Source organism: Toxorhynchites rutilus, chromosome 1 (assembly GCF_029784135.1).
Source record: "Toxorhynchites rutilus septentrionalis strain SRP chromosome 1, ASM2978413v1, whole genome shotgun sequence".
Taxonomy (NCBI): Eukaryota; Metazoa; Arthropoda; class Insecta; order Diptera; family Culicidae; genus Toxorhynchites; species Toxorhynchites rutilus.
Genome location: NC_073744.1, coordinates 81,629,201 through 81,651,461, shown reverse-complemented (window position 1 = coordinate 81,651,461; position 22,261 = coordinate 81,629,201). Strand labels below are relative to the sequence as shown.

General features: G+C 38.6%; 1 protein-coding gene across 3 annotated transcripts in view; it reads right to left on the bottom strand.

Annotated features, from left to right (window-relative positions):
* Nucleotides 1–9,310: 9,310 nt before the first annotated feature.
* The window catches only part of LOC129766443 (leishmanolysin-like peptidase), a 76,814-nt gene continuing 63,863 nt past the window's right edge, over nt 9,311–22,261 (bottom strand). For all 3 annotated transcript variants that reach the window (XM_055766975.1, XM_055766981.1, XM_055766985.1), the window contains exons 7-8: nt 10,415–10,707; nt 9,311–10,353 (exon numbers count right to left, since the gene is read on the bottom strand). In XM_055766975.1, coding sequence (XP_055622950.1) covers nt 9,887–10,353; nt 10,415–10,707 — 760 coding nt within the window. In that variant the 3' untranslated portion in view covers nt 9,311–9,886. The remainder of the gene's footprint in view (nt 10,354–10,414; nt 10,708–22,261) is intronic.

The window sequence follows — 22,261 nt, the reverse complement described above, 5'->3', positions numbered from 1 at the left end:
TTACCAATTTTCTGTAAAATAAATTCACAATGTATGAATATTATCCCTCCCTCACCTCTCTATTCCTTGACCAATTTTGTTTTCTGACATTATTCGTTCGTATTATCGAAGGTGTATATACCTTGGAACAATCTTGGATCGATCGATCGACCATTCGACGAAATTAAAATCCGAAAATATAATGTGTCACAACATGCGGCAAATATTACAGTTAGGTAACCTGAAAAGGAAAACTTATAAATTAATTAGACCGGCTACATGTTCTATTATTTATCGCATCTTTTTCAATCGAAATCCATTCTCGACTGTTCAAAGAGCTCCCCACTGAGAAGATATCCGAGAGAACTCCTCTAAAATCAATCGTCCCGGCGATATCTTATATTATTCATAGCGTATACACTTTATAGAATTCCATTCGCGACGGCGAAGAGTTACCTTTGGGAACCTGAAACGATAATCGGAAGAACTCTTAAACCGATCGGACCGGCACTATATTCCGTTATTCAGCTATATCGAACTTCGATCTCGAAGGCGGAGAATAATTTTTTGGAAACCTGAGATGCCGAGATAACTTCTCTAGAAACAATCGTCCCGGAGATATGTTCCATTATGCATTGCGCCTACGCTTTATAGAAATTTAATCACTACGGAGTAGAGTTGTCTTTTGGTAACCTGAGGAGGTAACCGAGGGAACTCCTCTGAAACCAATATCGTCAACAATATGTTCCATTATCAATCGCGCATACTCTGTATCGAACTTCAATCGCGGAGACGGAGAGTTATCTTTCTTTAAGTATTAGCCATGGATAACAGCTACTACAACCGTCCTCGTTAGGGTCTTTGGACCCTCTGCTCTGGTTTTCAATAGTTCTAAATTCTTTTTCGGAAATGCTACTATAGAGTTCCCTCACTCGTAGGCGAAGTTTTCTTTTTTCACATTCTTCATGGGTGCGAAAAAGATAACAACGAAGATGGTCAGAAAAAACACTACAGAAATGTCAAAATTCGATTTAGAAAGAAAAAACAGAGGATTGAGGTTAGATTTGATCCACTGATCTTTAACCAGAAACCGTGTCACCAAGCACCTTAATCAATCACATCGTCAAGCAATAAGTACAAAATTTTCCAAGTTTTATCCAAATAAAACCGTATTTTTTAGAGGTTCTAGAGATCCTCAAATGTTGTTTCATAGTAATGTTCGAGTGGTTGGAAACGTTATTTTGATCTTCTCGAATGGTTAGCTAATGGTTTATTTCGCTATCTTATGAACTACAAGTAAAAATGACACGAAGCTTCGAAGTAAATTTTATTTCTCAAGCACTGGACAAGGTAAAAAATGATTTTAAACGAATCGAAGCCCAACTTCTTGAAATAAAACGATTCTTCAGGATCCACTTTTCTTCCAGTTTTTCTAGGAGCAATCTTCCAGTTTTCTTTTAAATATTGTTGGCAACTCTGGTCGTACGTTTCGAAGAAGGGTGATTGTTCGGAACAATTTTTTTTTAGTTATTCTTTTCATTGTTCAGAAATCTGTTTTTAACTCTTTTGAAACTCCGTTTGTTATATGTACTCTTAACCTTCGTAAAGGTTGTAACGAACAAAAAACAAAACTTAGCTTATGGCAGGAAGCTCAACTATCTAACTGAAAATGATTAATGAATATCATAGCGAATTCGTTTTCGAACTTGGGTTAGTTCCAAACTGTCTCTGTAATAAAAAAAAAAGTTTTCGAGTTCGCGAATGAGGCTATTTGTTGGTGTGCGTTATATAGTCTTCATTGCTTATCACATGTAGTCCTGGCAATTACTTAACCATTTGTCCATACATTTCGTGTATTTTCCACAAACATTCACCATTATAATATAAAATTATCATCAGACACAGTTTTCATTTAAAACATTGTAGCAATTTTCGGAAATTCATCACATAGAATACATATTCGATACGTAAAAGTAAAATTTCATACATAATTTTTAATTTGAAAGCATGTTTATTCCACCTGAAAATCCATAATCATGTTCGCCTCCCAATAAAAGAACACGAAGCTTAATGCCATCAATGCGAATATACGCTTCAAAATCTTAACTCGAATTGGATTCCGATTTCAATAATACGTAGCCAAAAGCAGTAACTTTTACATTTTCATGGTCTTTATATTTTTATATTTTCTAAAACAATACTTGGAACCTGACAGTCCAGTGTAGTTGTATTGGTGAACCCGAGCCTGTGCCGAACCTGTGAAGCATCTCAGTTCGAACCCAACAGCTTTCGGGTTGAACCTAGTGCGATACTAGGTTGAAACTGAGTGAATAAAAAAATGTTATGACAGAAGTAAAAAAATGTTTTGACAGAAGAAAAACGAATTCGCTACCAGTGTGACACATAACAGGGTGGAATTGGATCGGTAAAAAAATACGTCTTCATTTATTACATTGAATATGAAGTTTATGAGGAAGAAACAAAGAAATGTTGAAAATACTTTTTTTTCTTCATTAAAGTTTCCCTTCCAATAATTTCTTTCAGATTGTTAGTTATTTTATATTAACTCATCCAGTTTTTCGACCATAACTTGTAATGAAGCAAAAAATTGTCACTAGGAATAATTTAAACAATGTTTTCTCCAGGCATATCATTTGTTAAATGACCAATTGAAAATGCTGGAAACATCCGGTATAAGGTTTCGAAAGGCAATAAAAACAATTTTTTTGGAGAAAACTGCGCCTTAGAAGACTGCGAATGCGAGCTTTAATGAATTATTGTTAATTTAATTCAAAACTATGATTAGTAATGTTAGTTTGCCACTCCTTCTATAGAGTCACTCTCCCATCGATGACAGGCATTGAAGTTGTCGCTTGCCAGACACAAATCAATGGCAAAGACCTCTGCATTGCCTCGATATATATTCCTCCAAGAACTATGGTTGGCCGCCATCAATTTTTTGATATCATCGAGGCACTGCCGGAGCCGCGGCTAATCTTAGGTGACCTCAACTCCCATGGAACAGCATGGGGTTCACTCTACTATGACAACCGTGCCACTTTGATTTATGATCTGTGTGACAACTTCAAATTGACAGTTTTGAATACTGGGGAAGCAACTAGAATAGCCAACCCTCCTGCACGGGCAAGCATGCTAGACATATCACTTTGCTCTTCTTCGTTATCCCTGGATTGCACGTGGAAGGTAATCCAAGATCCCCACGGTAGTGACCACCTGCCAATAATTTTATCGATCGCCAATGAATCAGGTTCTCGTGAGTCAGTCGATATTGCGTATGACCTCACGAAAAATATTGACTGGAGAAAATTTGCAGAAATAATATCTGAAGCACTTGTTTCAATGCATGAACTTCCTCCACTCGAAGAGTATAATTTTATATCGAGTTTGATTTACGAAAGCGCACTTCAAGCTCAAAAGAAACGTGTTCCTGCTACCACTTTACGACGTCGTCCTCCATCACTTTGGTGGGACAAGGAGTGTTCAAAGGTCTACCTTGAAAAATCATCCACTTTCAAAAAATTCCGGAAAACTGGACTAGTGGAATGGTTTCGAAAGCACCAAGCTCTAGAAGCCAAACTAAAAGGTCTGATTAAAGCAAAAAAGCGTGGATATTGGCGAAAGTTCGTCAATGGTTCGTCAAGGGAGACCGCTATGAGCACTCTTTGGAATACGGCTAGGAGAAGGCGTGGCTGGAACCATACAAATGAAAGTGAAGAATACTCTGACCGTTGAATTTTCAAATTTGCAAGAAAGGTTTATCCCGATTCCGTTCCTGCACAAAGCGTCGTACGCGACATTCCGCTCCAATGCGACTATGAGAATTTTTCGATGGTGGAATTCTCAATTGCCCTCCTCTCATGTAACAATTCAGCTCCGGGGTCGGACAAGATTAAATTCAACTTGTTGAAGAATCTTCCCGACTTGGCTAAACAGTATTTGCTGAACTTGTTCAACAAGTTTCTGGAGCTGAATATTGTCCCGCATGACTGGAGACAAGTGAGAGTGATAGCCATACGAAAACCCAACAAGCCGGCTTGCGATCACAACTCGTATAGGCCGATTGCAATGTTATCCTGTATTCGTAAATTGTTAGAGAAAATGATTCTACTTCGTTTGGACAAGTGGGTTGAAGTGAACAATTTGCTGTCAAATACGCAGTTTGGCTTCCGCCGAGGTAAAGGGACAAATGATTGTCTCGCGCTGCTATCTTCTGAAATCCAAATCGCATTTGCTCGCAAAGAACAAATGGCTTCCGTTTTTCTCGATATCAAAGGGGCATTTGATTCAGTTTCCATGGAAATTCTCTCAGAGAAACTTCATAATCGTGGACTTTCACCAATTCTGAATAATTTCCTGTACAATTTACTGTCAGAAAAGCACATGTTTTTCAATCATGGCAGCTTGAAATCTTCTTGATACAGTTTTATGGGCCTACCACAAGGCTCCTGCCTAAGCCCCCTCTTGTACAGTTTTTACGTGAATGATATAGATGATTGTCTAACTAGAGACTGCACGCTGAGACAACTTGCAGACGATGGAGTTATTTCCATCACGGGTACTAATCCCGCCGTTCTGCAAAAATCCTTGCAAGATACCCTGAACAACCTGTTCACGTGGGCTCTCAAGCTGGTTATCGAATTCTCTACGGAGAAAACCGAAATGGTCGTTTTTTCTAGGAAGCACGAACCCGCCCAATTCCAGCTTCACCTATCCGGCAAAACGATCAAGCACTCGATGTTTTTCAAATTCCTTGGAGTATATTTTGACTCTAAATGTACCTGGGGAATACACATTGCGTATTTGAAACAGAAATGCCAGCAAAGAATCAATTTTCTCCAAACAATAACCGGAACATGGTGGGGTGCCCATCCAGGAGACCTCATTCAGTCATACAAAACAACGATATTATCAGTGTTAGAATATGGCAGTTTTTGCTTCCGATCAGCTGCCAGGATTCATATTCTCAAGCTGGAGAGAATACAATATCGTTGCTTGCGTATAGCAATGGGGTGTTTGCATTCGACACATACGATGAGTCTCGAAGTTTTGGCAGGAGTACCCCCGCTTACTCTTCGGTTCACAGAATTATCCTACAGATTTCTCATCCGTTGCAAGATCATGAATCCATTGGTGATTGATAACTTCGAAAATCTACTCCAACTGATTCCTCAGTCAAGTTTTATGTCTTTATACCATGAGTACCTTACCCACGACGTGCACCCTTCACCAGGCATCTCCAACCAAGTTTGCTTCCCATACTTTTGCAATTCCTCTGTCATTTTTTATCTGTCCATGCGACAAAAAATCCATAGAATCCCAGATCATCTACGCTCAGATTCTATTCCGCCGATATTTTCGGCAGAATATGGGGGCATAGTTAGATCTGATAAAATGTTCTTTACTGACGGTTCATTCATAAACGGGTCCACTGGCTTTGGTATCTTCAATGAAAATTCCAGTGCCTCTTTCAAACTCAAAGATCCTTGTTCCGTGTATGTTGCTGAACTGGGTGCGATATACTACGCACTGGGGATCATTGAAACATTGCCCATCGACCACTATTTTATTTTTTCAGACAGTCTCAGCTCATTAGAGGCAATCCGCTCAATGAAGGTTGATAAACGCTCATCTTATTTCCTAACAAGAATAAGACAACTATTGAGTGTTTTGGTCGAAAAATTATTCAAGATTACCTTAGGATGGGTTCCCTCTCATTGCTCGATTCCGGGGAATGAGAAAGCGGACTCGCTAGCTAAGGTGGGCGCTTTAGAAGGCACTCTTTTTGAAAGGCAAATTGCTTATAATGAATTTTTCCACATTCCTCGTCAGTACACGCTCGTAAGTTGGCAGCGCATGTGGAGTGGAGATGAGTTCGGTCGTTGGTTACACACGATTATCCCTAAGGTCTCGACGAGGGCATGGTTCAAGGGATTGAATGTAGGTCGTGATTTCATTCGCGTGATATCTCGGCTTATGTCCAATCACTACAACCAAAACGCGCATCTCTATCGCATTGGGCTCGCAGCAAACAATCTTTGTGATTATGGCGATGGCTACCACGACATCGAGCATGTTATCTGGTCGTGTATCCGGTTCCATACTGCTCGCTCTCAGCTCTCTAGAGCACTGAGAGCACAAGGCAGACAATCGGAGATCCCCGTCCGGGATATCTTAGGTAGCCGTGATCCTGATCTTCTGCTTTATCTATACCTGTTCCTCAGAAACGCCGATGTCAACTGGTCGTGCGTTTGATGATGTTTCCTTCGTTGTGTCCCCGTTTCATATCCCTCCTATCCGATCGATAAACTTTTACTTAGTCGCGGCAATACATACACACACTCTTTACAGACACACGGGCCAAAGGTTGTGCAGTCCACTGATCATTCAACAAGAGCCAAAGGTTGTACCGCTCATGACAACTCTACACGAACTGATGATTGCGCCGGCTAGTGACCATTCTATCCTGGATTCCTCGAGTCGAGAAAGACGCTCCACGCTAGATATGAGGTACAGACTAGGGGGGCGTTGCTGATTAATGGTCAGCTGCATCCCAATAGGAAGTATCCCGTGTCAGCATTGGAGACAGCAACATCCCAATTACGAAAACACTTGTAATACTAACCTCGAGCCAACCGCGAGTAATCGGTTACATATTACTAACATAGATAATAAGAAAAATTGTCAAAGTATTGAACTCCCGGTCCCGTGAGGCTAACGCCATATGAGCCTTTATAAAAATATATATTTTGGAAAAAACAAAATTAGTAATGTGAATTAATTGTGCAGATTTTTTTCAAGGAATATAGTCATGAATAGAACAGTGATTTTTTTTATTCTTTATTTTTGAGACTTTCAGCCTCCTGGGCTGGTTCGTCTCAGAGAACAACAGTGAATAATATTGGACCCTATTATGTAATTCTAATTGAACCGATCTCTGCTCGTTAGCTCTATCTTACTGTTATAGATATAGTCGAGTGAAAGCTGTCGGCATAATGTTTTAGCTGTTTGGTTTGCTGATACCTGATATTTTGCTTTGGGAAACATTTCGGCAACGTTTCAAAATATGCAATTCGCAACATGTGACGTTCGAGAAAGAACTCGATTCGAGAAGATTCTATCGATTTGCAAAATACTAGTTCTAGGGATCGAATTGCCCGTTCGATTCGATTTACATAATAAGGGCCAATATTTCCGATAGATAGTTCTTATCAATGAAACGGATAGCAGTTTGTCCGGATACCGGATACCATATATCCCGTAAGCTTCGAGGCCGACTAGCCGAATATTCGGCTCTTTATTTGCAAATATGAATCTGCGAGAAACTGCATGTGTGCATAAAGCTCAAAATGGTTTACATTTTAGGGAGCAATAAACGCATTTTTACAACAAAAAAAATGAACTATGATTAAAGAAATATTGAACAGATTTATTATTTCTGTTAAGGATGTTCTTTTAAAATTACGAAATTTCTGTGGATATTTTGAAATAATTTTAATACTGGTCGAGTAACAGTAAGTACTACGAATTTAAATAAGCATAGAACATCAGTCAATTATTTCCATTTAAGATCACAAAACCTGGAAGTGTATTCAGGGATGATAATCTGATAGAAGTACACTTACTTCACCACAAAGCAAATTAAACAAAGCAAAAGAGACGAAACTGAATTAAACCTTACACGCGAAGCTCATGACCACTTTTGGAACAGTTTCAATGAAGTAGCAAATGAAAATAATATTCAGTTTCCATTTAAAGCAAATACATTACTAATGAAATCGACTGTTATGCGAACTGAACATTTAGAATCGATCGTAATCACATTCCTTACGTTTGATGGTCACCAAGCTCTAAGCAGTACCCCCAGTTGACAAGGTTTGCTAGAGTTTATTGACTTTGGAAGGTCAGCTTTGACCTTCTTTGTTTTGAAGAGGCTTTAAACTTTCCAGCTCATTCGCCTCTATCTTTCAGCTCCTTGCAGAAGTGTTTACAGCGAAAGAATGTTCTCTGAAGCTGACTCGGTGTACGAAGCAAAGCGTAATCGTCCGGTGGAAAAATTTATAATAAAAGTAATAGTGATAATAAATGAATATAAACTTACTTTAGAAAAAAAAGTATGATTGATTTTGTGTTAATGAGAAATATTTTTTTCAAATATTCAGTATCCGGCCGGATAGTATGACCTATGATTTTGCTCTAATCAACCCTCCTATACTCGAGCACACGGTCTCACAGACCGAGAATCAATCATTTTGTTTTGAGGAGGCTGAATTAAATGACGATTGAAACTGAATGGAGCTGAGGAAAAGATATTCTCTGGATTTTTTTCCATTTAATTATATTATTCTTTACTTTAAATAAATACCAGTAACGCCTAAAATACACAATAACAAAATTACAGAGACACGCACCCTGCTCGAGTATACGAGTTATGATTTTGCGCGCTAGTACGGGCGGGTTAAAAGTTAGTTTGTCTAGTACTACATTCATTTTCTAATGACTTTGATACAGTCAAACTTGGTAGAACGCAGCCTATCATTTGAACAATTAATCGCCCGTAATGCCCAAAAGTTTGGCCACCCTGATATATACCATAACATATATCGTAAGAACGATTTTGCGTAATATGTATTCGAAATCTTTTAATTTTTCGTAGAGTGACCTCCTATATAGTAATCAAAGACGTAATTCTACGACAAAACCATTTCGTTCCTCAGCGATACATTAAGTGATTACAGAGCCCAGAGAAACACTTTTTATGCATGGAGCAAAGCCGGTGACAAATAAGTGATAAACACATTTTTAGAATAATAATAATTATAAATGAGAATTGCCTTATCCTTTAAGAGGGAGGCGATCTGGCGTAGTGGTAACATCCATTCCTCTTATGCTAAGGGTCATGAGTTCAATTCTCACTCTCGACATTCCTACAAAAAACGGAAGTAACAGTGTCGAACCTGCGAAAAGTGTTGAAAGTCACTATAATACAGAAAAAAAAAATCCTTTAAGAGTTTATGGACCCTACTATGTAAATTGAATCGAGCAGTGTTTAAACGTGTTGTCGTTCTAGCAAAAACATTGATTGGATGAGATTTTATCGATTTACATAATACGACACTTTGCTCGGTTTAATGGTGATAGGGACTGAATAATAAGCCAATAATCCGTTCTCCCGAAACATGCATTACTTTGCATTCAAAATATAATAATTCATATCCACTGTTCCATTGTAAGGCATTTCGGAAGAAGCATTTGAGAAATGTAGGACATATTCGGCATTAGCTATACATATTCAACGAATGAAACACTTGAATTCATAATTGTTATGGAAATCTTCTTTTCTAATTTATTTATATACACATTCGTTCAACAAAACTTTGGCAGTTCTACGTCGATCCATTACCTAGTCACCTTTTAATTTCATCCCTTGACTATTTCAGAAAGGCTACACAGATGCGATAGTATAGTGAATCTTTCGATTTCCGGTGATTTCTGTGTATACATGACTTAGTAGTGTGTACTGCAGTTACCATTTTACTTAGAATCTATAATTCTCTGGGCTACATAAAATCTCGATCAGACGTTTATCCGCAAACAATGAGATCAATCTTGTAGGATCCTTCGTTTGCTGTTGATGTCATTAAGGGTATCTAACTATGTACAAAAGTTTGTTCATTAATTCATACTATGTCTGGATAATATTTACAATTACGCATATTTACAACCTGTGACTATCAATTATTACAGCTTAATAAAACATTCTGTTGTGCAAACAACAAATACAAACGAAAAATAAACATAGATAAACTTTATCACATGACATTAGGCTTACATAAACAAACAAGAATAGTACGATATTTCAGGCAGCTTTTGTGTACTCAAACATAAATTACCGTCTAGAACAATTTATGATTTGCAACGCTATAGTTGGCAGCAGCAACCCATACAACCAATGTTTTGTTTTCGCCGAACTTGAAGCACTACATTTGAGTTCGTGCTTCGGATAATAATTGGATGGTGGTGCATCCTCACTAGGCTTACATCTTTCTCCTCTCTGCTCGAATTCCGCATTGCATATCTCTTTACAAGAGGGGCATATGATAGCACCATTATGCAACCAGCCGCCAGCCATAAGTCGAATGCTTAATTCTTGCCCAGCAAAAAAGCATTCATACGAATAATTTGCTACGATTATATGTAACCGCCCATGGTCGCATTTATAGTTATAACATCCCGACCCCCAATGTTGCCATTCACGTGTTTGTCGACAGGATCGCTCCTCCCACATGTGCTCACTGTGATCGAAACATTTCGATTCTGATCCATATGATTCCAAAGCGAAATTTTTCTCTGATTCTGTAATTAGAAAAGGAACGTGAATAAAACAACACGAACCATGAACTGTCGTTATGATTACTAGGGTTGTTATCCTCAAATTGGCATTGCGAGCCGCGCACAACAATGTTTCTACTTCTCCAGGTAAACTCCTGGATATACGGGCAATGGTCGGCCAATGAAACAGATCCTCCGTAATATGCTTCTTCGCCTGTGGGCACATGGGCCAGGGAGTCAAAATTCTGATACTGTCGCGGAAGAGGGCTTTCGTGTCGAATCAAATTGCACAAGGCCACCGAACTACGATCATCGGTACACTCCGTCTGTAGAGGATCTCGCTTAACCTTTGCACAAAATGGGTGAATTGAACGGCCTCTGAAAATCAAATAGAAAGGGAATAGTTATTTTTTCTGTAAGAAACCAGTAAAGAATAGACCGTGGAGAAAATTTAAAGTATGAATTATTGGGCCCTATTATCGGAACGAGCGTAACTTTTCCGAACAATTAAATGATTTAAAAAATATAAGGGAAGCAAACCAAACCAAAACTAGGATACAATAAATAAAACAAACTATAAAAAAGTTGATGGGTATGGGCCTAGGGGCACAGACGGGATCTCGATATAGGACTATGATTGTGTGTAGTAACTGCATTTGAATTGAGTTTTTTCATTGCTCAAAATCTGCAATTTTTTTCTCTTTTAATACATCAAAAGGAGGCCCGAAAAAAAAACCGGTTAGAAGAGATAACGTGTTAAAATCCGAAACAACATTCTGTTAAAAAATGTACACAAAACTACCATTTATTTTTTTATCATCTTTAAACACAAGTCTGATAAGTTAAGATATACATAAATTAAAACCTAAGGTCAAATAAGTCTATGACCACAGAAATGTATTATGGATAAAAATAGCATTTTCTCCTTCGTTGCCACGCTGTCTGGAACATTGTTTGTAGAGGATTGTAATAGCCAGGGGATGTATATTGAGTACTCTCTTGGGAAGTTCTGTAGTGATCTGATCTCATGGGGTGTTAAGTTCTGCAAAAAAATGGCTGGATAAATTTCCTAACATATGGTATATAAGACAACATATGTCGCAATAACGATTTTGAGTAATATGCGTTTGAAAACTCTTAATTAAATCAATTTGAAAGAATAGTTTCTTTCTCTAACAGCATTTAGCGTGAGTATGACAGGAATAGAATAGCCTGAGTCTTCGCCGCATTGATAACACATTATGCAAGGACACTCAAAAAGTCCTGTCAGAGAAATAATTTCTGATGATTGATCGGAGAACGCCCGACTCGTGAAGAAAAAAAGCTTATAAAGCATAAACTGTAGTGTTGTTGTGATGTTTACTAATGTGTAGGGCTCGGCATAGTCATAGTCAACTGAGGATAGTCAGCTGACTGTCTGACTGACTATATCCGTATTCAATCGGAAATGACGTTTGACTTCTTCACGCAGTTTCTCCGCCAAAACAGTTAGTCGGGCGTTTAGTCACCTTCCCCCTCAACAACTCGACTATCTCATTTCATTCTTCCCAGTCAAATTGTCGTCATTGCATTTTGTAGTGACTTCCCCCAAAACGAATTCGTTCCTCTCTCTCTCCCATGTATCATGTATGCATGCATCGATGTTTGAGTTCAAGTGGTTTGACATACGCTACAGGTGAGCTAGATTTTTTTGTATCTTACACGAAAAAAACTCACACGTATAAAGTAGAGTGCAGTGTGTATGTGCGCTATTTTGCACGCTATTTACTAATACTAACGCGAGGGCCTTCAACTATACCTGATAACTATCTAGTTCGTTGGTTTCAGTTCACGATGGATAGACAATAAACCGTCCATTGATGGGGTAAATACTTTTTTGCATCAGAAATCAAGTTTTCGTTCCATCATAATATATCGTCGATTCGAGCCATCATAGAGGAATTCTTTCGATAACCTTTTTAGGTATCCTAACATTAATAATCGCCGGCGTCGGGGTCCGTGTTAACATAATCACATCACTTACCGCAGTGAATCCTGATTCTTAATCCTCCTCACTAACAACTATCCCTTCCATGATAAACGCTAGGGAACCACGCTATAGAGGCGACCCTTCTGGCCTTCGGGCGGCAAATATCATACTATCATCCCTTCCCTTCCTCTGGTGACTGTAAGGACGTGGCCGGTGTCGTTATTGACCATTTTAAGCTCGAATCGCCGAAAATTGCACAACGAGATTGATTTGCTAGTCCCAAGCGTCATTCTGTGTGTTCTTTGTGCAATTTGGTTGGTTCAGGTCAATCACGGAGAGCAACTACGAATTGTACAGTCTACCCAAGCTCAAGCTCAAGCTCAAGCTCAGAAATCAAGTTTTCGTTCCTCTTTATATGGGCGTAAAAATAAGATTGCGTATGTGTAGAAGCACGATAAATACAATACGGTACCGCGACTTATGAGAAAGGCCTTTCAGCCATCTTGGATTTGTTTGTAAGTGTTTGTAAACAATCAGCAATATTTTGCAATATTTTTTTTTTGCTTTTTGTGTATGGAATTGTTTTGGTTATTCCTATTCTGAATTTCTGCAATGTTCAAAGTCCCCTAATAAAATTCTTCTTGAAGAGCGTTCTGCCCTGTTACACTGCTTGCTGAAGCTATACGCAATATCTGTCAGTCTGTTTGATCATCCCAGCTGCATTCAGGATACCAACTAAAAAGATTTAAAATTGTTCACTAACCTGAATCTAGTGATTGTTTATTTGCGTAGAAAAAATGAATATGAGTTGCGACAGGTACAACAGGAGAATTTGCAGTGTTCCAACAGTCATGATGGTTAGTTTCTACTGCGTGCAATGGATGAATGCATTTCACAAGAGTAGTTTCTACGAAGCAAAGACATACTAGGTCGATTTTCGGCCAAAAATTATATTTCGAGATAACACCAAATCTCGACGTTTCATGCATTTTTACGTCATTTGGCATTGAAAAAAAAATCTATTTTCCAAATTTCCTCCCCCCTTGGAAAATTTTCGAGGATGAAAAAATCAAAACTTTGAGCGCTTTAAGGCACCTCTAAATCATGTCCGATTGAGCTGAAATTTTGCACAGATCATTTTTTGGGCCAATAATCAAAATGTACGCGGTCGGTTCTTTAAATTCGATAATTATTTTTTCCATACCTCTATTGCCTTTCAGGCCCAAAAGGGCGATTTTCGGCCAAAAATTATTTTTCGAGATAACACCAAATCTCGACGTTTCATGCATTTTTAAGTCATGTGGCATCGAAAAAAAATTTCGATTTTTCCCAATTTCCTCCCCTCTTGGAAGATTTTCGATGGTCAAAAAATCCAAACTTTGAGCGCTTTAAGGCACCCCTAAATCATGTCTGATTGAGCTGAAACTTTGCACAGGTCATTTTTTCTTGGGCCAATAAACAAAATGTACATGGTCGGTTTTTGAAATTTGACATGACCATTTTCGCTGCTACCCTAATATATATACACCTTGGTGTGGAGGCGATCTGGCGTAGTGGTAACATCCATACCTCTCACGCAGAGATCCCGAGTTCAATTCTCACACCGACATTCTTCCAAAAATGAAAGTAAAAGTGACGAACCAGCCGAAATGAGTTGGAAGTCACTATAATAGAGAGAAAAAAAAGGTTACGTATGCGGGTAACAATTTCGTTCCTAGGGGGGTAGAAATGTGGATTGAAGTCAGTTGAATGAAGAGGCCGATTTGTATTCATTAGTCGCATCAGTTAGAATAACCACTGACTGGACTAGTTCATCAGTCATCCTCGCTAGTCAATTCATTTTTTGTTAACGGCGACTGCTGAAGCAGTTCTAGTCGAAGCTAAGCTACTGGGAGTAGAGTCGGTCTTCATTTTTCACCTTCGAAGATTTCGGGCCTAATGTGTACGAAAATGGGACTAGTACAGTGTGGGATTCAGTAGCCCTAGTGCCTAATCATTAATAATTATTCCTTACACTTTTTTATCAACAGGCCTGAACATGAGTGCCCTAATGATACTAATACTACAAGGCTAATATCTACTTAAAACTATACCTAACTGGAAAGAGCGATCAAGTATGCCTTTTTCAAGCTTGCACGAGATAAGTGAAAGTCATAAGACAAGTAGCAACGGTTAAAAACACGAGACATACTCGATACGGGTTCGTTGTAACTGCAATTTGTACGAGAGTGAGGGAGGCAGAAAAAAGTATGAGAACGCAGGTTACGAAGGCGTAGGTTAATATTGATCGACTGAAGAAGATCAGCACAGTCGATTTTCGAGGAAATCAGATCTGATATCAAAGTTGCCTTCGCTGCACCTCTACGTAAGCTCAGCAAACCGAGTCCGATCTATTTACAACGACCATACTATACACGCGTATTCCAGAGCAGAGCGGGCTAGAGCACAATAGAGAGCTTTGATACATTGTGGGTCTTTGAACTGCTTGGTGACGCGAAAAATGAAACCTAAGACCCTAGATGCCTTGGTGATGATATACAAGATATGATCGCCGAACGTTAGCTCAGAATCCTTGATAGTCATAACACGGTTTAAGGAGATATTGCGTATTTTATACGATCGTTTCCGCGTAAAAGATATGACTGAACAATTCGCTGGATTCAAAACCATTCAATTTGTTTCGCACCAGAGAAAATATCAAGTTGTTGCTGGAGGAATATCGCATCATCGTCACTATAGACTGTGTAAAACAATTTAAAATCGTTCGCGTAAGCATGTTTGTGACGCTTTACGCAAAAATTAATATCATGGAGATAAAGCAGGAATATGTAAGGCCCAAGATGACTTCCTTGAGGTACGCCCGATGTGACCCGAAAAGAGGGTGAAACAGTGTCTCCGATTTTCACTGACATCACACGATCAGTAAAATATGAGGCGTTGGAGATTTGCGACAGCTACGTCATGATTAATTTTATCGAACGCGACCGAACAATCTGTATAAACAGCATCGATTTGGTTACGAGATTGTAGAGAGCGGGCGTTGAACGATGTGTACAGCACCAGATTTGTGGAAGTAAACCTTTTGGGCACGAAACCGTGTTGTTGGTGAATCACGCCAAGTTCTCCAGTCGCAGCCACCCCAAATCAAATCGTATCATCTCGATAAAGCTACCAAGCACAGCTCCGGTGCTACTGGGCAAAGATACAACATTTACATTACATACATCGGCATTTTAGGTGTTGAAATCATGTATCCCATGTACAACGCCTTGAACTTGTACATACGCCCTAGATTTCAGAACCACAAAGTAATGGTACAAGTGATCGAGCAAATACTTCTAAATTTTACCACAAAAATGTTCCTATTCGGGAGGCATTTGTACGCGCACGACCGCCTCAAACCTTGATGATGGTGCTCGCATCAGAATAGATCATATGACAGGTCAAACCACTGCGATTGGCCTGACTATGAACTCCCCTACATTAACCAGTAGTGACCATTTTCCTATTATAGGTTCGACTCGATTGTCCGGAGTATTTTATTTTTGATTTTTATCATTTTTAGATCGGAAATTTTGAAACATTCGTGAAATAATTCCATGATAAATATGGGTATCAAATGAAAGGAATTGACTAATAGAACATAGTTATTTATGAAAAATGCAAATCCAAAATGGCCGTTGTTACAAGATGGCGCCATATATATTTTTTTCACAACCCCATCAATATGGGTATCAAATGAAAGGGCTTGACTAGTAGAAAAACACAGTTATTCATGAAAAATGTAAATCCATGATGGCGGCAACTTCAAAATGGCGGATTAAATATTTTCTCTGAACCCCATCAATATGGTTAACAAATGAAAGTGCTCGACTGGTAGAACACAGTAGATCATGAAAAATCAAAATCCAAGATGAGCGCAGTTCCCAAATTAACAATTGCTTTTTAATTGTTTCATTCAGCTTTCCCTGTTTGCATGTATGTTTGAGTGTTTGTATGGTTGTAACACATTTATTGAATTTTGATCCCGTTCCTGATTACTGATTGATCTGAAATTTAGAACATACCTTTAATTCAACTGTCATTATAAAACGGCGTATTCTATCTTGAAAAATTCAATTTGGCCGTCGTTAAAGATGACTAAATGGCTTGAAAATTTTCATGACGTACTGTATTCTATTAGTCAAATCATTTCATTTGATACCGATATTGATGGGATTGCATAGACGACCATTTTGTGGTGGCGACCTTTTTGAATTTATATTGTTTATTATGTTTTGTGTTCTCCAAGTCCCAATTGAATTTTCCAAGATCATGAAAATACGCAATTTTATAATGACAGTAGAAAAAACAGGAAGTGGGTTATATCTATGGTATAACCGCAAGGGTGACGTAGGACTATCGTTGATTTAGAGATCATTTGTATGAAGTTGAATCTGAATTCATTCTGAATGAATGAATATTTGGAGAACTTCGAAAACGAGAGCGTTACGTTGGAGGCACAAGGTTTTATGCATCCAATATTGGATACGGAAATATCCTACTGATGGGGAAGAATAATCTTCAGAAGCTATCCTGTTGATTGCGATTGATTGAATATATTTTGAAAATTCCCAAAGGAACTGGCAGATTATTTTCAGTAACGATTAGATATTTCCACATTTTCCTCGATACTGGAAGCCCACCAGTGGTTAATGCTAATTCGATAACCACCTGTTAATAGCACTTGATTGAAACATATTTGGTCACAGTGTTACATGGATAGAAAACATTCAATTAAACTCTTTCACATGAATATATTTTGAAAATTCCCAGAGGAACTGGCAGATTATTTTCAGTAACGATTAGTTATTTCCACATTTTCCTCGATACTGGAAGCCCACCAGTGGTTAATGCCAACTCGATAACCACCTGTTAATAGCACTTGATTAAAACATATTTGGTCACAGTGTTACATGGATAGAAAACATTCAATTAAATTCATTCACATGAATATATTTTGAAAATTCCCAAAGGTACTGGCAGATTATTTTCAGTAACGATTAGATATTTCCACATTTTCCTCGATACTGGAAGCCCACCAGTGGTTAATGCCAACTCGATAACCACCTGTTAATAGCACTTGGTTGAAACATATTTGGTCACAGTGTAACATGGATAGAAAACATTCAATTAAACTCTTTCACATGAATATATTTTGAAAATTCCCAAAGGAACTGGCAGATTATTTTCCAGCAATGATTAGATCTTTCCGGAACTTTCTCGATGCTGAATGGCATCCTAACGGAAAGAGTTCTGCGCGTGTATGTGTCGATCCTTCGCCGTCCACCTCCTCCAGCACGTTAGGCAACGATGTTGTCTTGTCGATGTCCTCACGAAAAATGAATGTGTCTCACCACCAGAATATCGCTTAAGTATGCTTTTTGTGTGTGATTGAATCGAGAGAAGGTGTGGTTTACGATGGCAATTTGGAAGGCAAACTAGAGGGGAAAGAACTCTCTGAGCTCGGAACTTTCGGCGACTGAGCAATAATCGATTGCGGGCGCATACAATATTGGATAAGGAAATATCCTACTGATGGGGAAGAATAATCTTCTGAAGCTATCCTGTTAATTGCGATTGATTGAAAAACCACAAAACCAAATGTATTTGGTCACAGTGTTATAGAAAACAGTGGATAGAAAACATTCAATTAAACTCTTTCACATGAATATATTTTGACAATTCCCAAAGGAACTGGCAGATTATTTTCAGTAACGATTAGATATTTCCACATTTTCCTCAATACTGGAAGCCCACCAGTGGTTAATGCCAACTCGATAACCACCTGTTAATAGCACTTGATTGAAACATATTTGGTCACAGTGTAACATGGATAGAAAACATTCAATTAAACTCTTTCACATGAATATATTTTGAAAATTCCCAAAGGAACTGGCAGATTATTTTAAGTAACGATTAGATATTTCCACATTTTCCTCGATACTGGAAGCCCACCAGTGGTTAATGCCAACTCGATAACCACCTGTTAATAGCACTTGATTGAAACATATTTGGTCACAGTGTTACATGGATAGAAAACATTCAATTAAACTCTTTCACATGAATATATTTTGAAAATTCCCAAAGGAACTGGCAGATTATTTTCCAGCAATGATTAGATCTTTCCGGAACTTTCTCGATGCTGAATGGCATCCTAACGGAAAGAGTTCTGCGCGTGTATGTGTCGATCCTTCGCCGTCCACCTCCTCCAGCACGTTAGGCAACGATGTTGTCTTGTCGATGTCCTCACGAAAAATGAATGTGTCTCACCACCAGAATATCGCTTAAGTATGCTTTTTGTGTGTGATTGAACCGAGAGAAGGTGTGGTTTACGATGGCAATTTGGAAGGCAAACTAGAGGGGAATGAACTCTCTGAGCTCGGAACTTTCGGCGACTGAGCAATAATCGATTGCGGGCGCATACAATATTGGATACGGAAATATCCTACTGATGGGGAAGAATAATCTTCTGAAGCTATCCTGTTAATTGCGATTGATTGAAAAACCACAAAACCAAATGTATTTGGTCACAGTGTTACATGGATAGAAAACATTCAATTAAACTCTTTCACATGAATATATTTTGAAAATTCCCAAAGGAACTGGCAGATTATTTTCAGTAACGATTAGATATTTCCACATTTTCCTCGATACTGGAAGCCCACCATTGGTTAATGCCAACTCGAAAACCACCTGTTAATAGCACTTGATTGAAACATATTTGGTCACAGTGTAACATGGATAGAAAACATTCAATTAAACTCTTTCACATGAATATATTTGGAAAATTCCCAGAGGAACTGGCAGATTATTCTCAGTAACGATTAGATATTTCCACATTTTCCTCGATACTGGAAGCCCACCAGTGGTTAATGCCAACTCGATAACCACCTGTTAATAGCCGCGCGTGTATGTGTGTGTAGCGATGTCTTCCCAGGGAACCGTTTGTGGCATCACTCTCCTCCTGATAGGTTCCCTTCTGGCATAGGATGCACAAACAGGCTCTTGGTGACACCGTTCATCCGCGCTTTCATGATAAATAAAGAGCTTCACCGCAACAGCGACAACATGCTCCAATCGCTGTTCAATTAGAACTGAGTGGATTTCCGAGCGCCGCTCGCTTATATACCGATTGGTGATTTCAATAGCCTGTTTTGAAAGCAATTTTAAGACTATTGAAACAAGTTTTTGGATCAAAAAGTAACAAGTATATAACGCGTAGACATTTTATCTTTCGAATGAATTGTTTATCATACCATTTCGTTCAATTGTTTAGGAGCTATTAACGCTCAAAATCTCGGTCTCCGGCGTAACGCTTTCGTTTTCGAAACTTTGATTTTACACCCCGGTATAGAAATGAAAGACGTAGTCCTACGTCAAAACCCTTTGCGGCGGTTGTCTGCCACCACAACAAGGAAGTATACTAGTCTTGTACTTTATGCAACAATATATCTGTTCATACTTTTTCTAAAAGAAATCTAATGTCTAGTGAACCTGTTCACGAATTAATACGGTGATTCTATGAATAACAGATAACGTTACTCAGTACTAACAAACGTTGTCACCCATGCTCGGGGAAGTGTTTGTTTGAAACTCCATGTATTGCGGCAAAGAGCATTTTTGTGTCTGTTCAAACAGTAAGATAAAAGGCGAAAAACGCCACATTTATTATTTTTGTGATACATACGAACATCTGAACTGCTTTTTGCGGACTGTTTCGAAAAATATCTATGAATCAAAGCATATATTTTTATATGAAAACAACACATTAAAACACATGGTTTAGTAAATACTTATCTCAAGTTTACATAAAAATATGTAAAACTTGTTCATATTTCATAATCTCACAAGTTATACATATTGAGGCGAACAAGCCCAGGAGGCTGAAAGCCTCTCAAAAAAAAATATTCTGCATATAATCTCACTAAGTTATACATCACTACTTTTTCAAGTGAAATTAATTCTGGCCGCAAAGGGTTGAAGTTATGTTCCAAATTCCAGATCAATCAGTCAACAGGAAAGAGGTCAATTTTCTATTAATGTGGGACCACCCTACAAACATTTATACATACAAACAGGTCAAGCTGAAAGAAACAATTTAAAAAGTTATTGGTTATTTGGGAACTACGGCCATCTTGGATTTGGATTTTTCGTGATCTGCTATGTTCTACTAGTCGAGCGTTTTCATTTGATACCCATATTGATGAGGTTTTGAGAAAAATATATACGGCGCCATTTTGTGGTGGCGGCCATTCTGGATTTGCATTTTCATAAATAACTGTGTTCTACTAGTCAATCCCTTTCATTTGATACACATATTGATGGGGTTCTGAGAAAATATGTAATCCGCCATTTTGTGGCGCCCGCCTTCTTGGATTTTCAAGATAATGGAATACGCAGTTTTATAATTTTTTTTTTAGCTGTATTATAGTGATTTTCAACACATTTTGGCTGGTTCGTCACTTGTACTTCCATTTTTGGAAGAATATTGGGAGTGAGAATTGAACTCGTGACCTTCAGCGTGAGAGGCATGGATGTTACCACTACGCCAGATCGCCTCCTCACAGTTTTATAATGACACCAGAGATAAAGATGTGTTGCAAGTTTCAGATCAATCGGTATACAAGAAATACATTTATAGATAATCAGAACTGAAGCGGAACGTTGTGCGGCTTCAGATCTGAAGGCAGAAGACTGTCATTTGCATACATGATATTGGTAGACACGAAAGGTGTGCTGTCTACCACACGAATAAACAAAACCTTCTTGGATGGAACTACCGTTCCAAGAGGAACTTTTGCCATTTCAATGTAGGTATTCCTTGTGTCATTTTGTTCAGTAGCACTCAGTTGAGATTTCGTATGCCAAATAACACGCCATGAATGTGTTCGGGAGTGGCAAGGTCTAAAATACGCGTGTCCATAGTGCAATTTGGAAGAAATTTGATTGAAAAAAAATCCCCGACTAGAACAGGAATCGAACTCGATCCACGGCATGATAATGTGTGACACTAACCACTACGCCACGGTGCATAGTTTTTCATGAAACCTTATGAAACATAAATTGACGAGTTTCACGAAGAAATTAATGATTCGTTACATTAATTTCTTCATAAAACTTCGTCAATATCTGTTTCATAAGGTTCTATTATACAGCCAAACCTGTCTTTTAGCAGTGGATATTGGTTCTCATAAATCTGCTTGAATTCCGTCTTCATATATTTCTCGTCTTCCACAGACACAGTCATGTGGTTTCGTCAATGATTGAGTACAGTAGAACCTCGGTTATCTGCGAGCGGATGATCCACGGTGCGGATTATTAGCGGAAACGAGTTCCATGGTAAACTTATAGATCTTCTCGAAATTTGTCAGTGAGTGGAAGGCTCATGCTCTTTTGTTTTGATCATGGCTTTCACATTATCTGGCCACTGGTGTACACGACCTTACAGATGAATAGTTTAATGATCCGCAATAAATTCGAGGGTTATGGGGTACTTTTACAACACAAAAAGGATCAGTTTACCATCTTCTTGGATGGCACTAACGTTCCCAGTGGAACATTTGCCTTGTCATCGTAGGTATTACTTGCGCCATTTTTATTAGTAGTACTTGAGATTTTCATGCCAGATAACACGCCTTGAATGCATTCTGGAGTGGCATGCTCCAGAATACGCGTGACCACAGTGCAAGTCGGGAGGAATTTCTTTGACAAAAAATCCCCCGGCCAGAACGGGAATCGAACCCGAATCCCAGCATGATAATGTGGGACCCTAACCACTCGGCCACGGGTGCACCAGCTTACCATATTATCAAAAAATAACCAAAGCAACTTAGTCTATACTCAGGAAACATTGATTTCATGTGGTGTACAAAAGTGGGAGCACCCCGAAAGAACTTTTGTGCAGTTGGACGAAAAATCAGG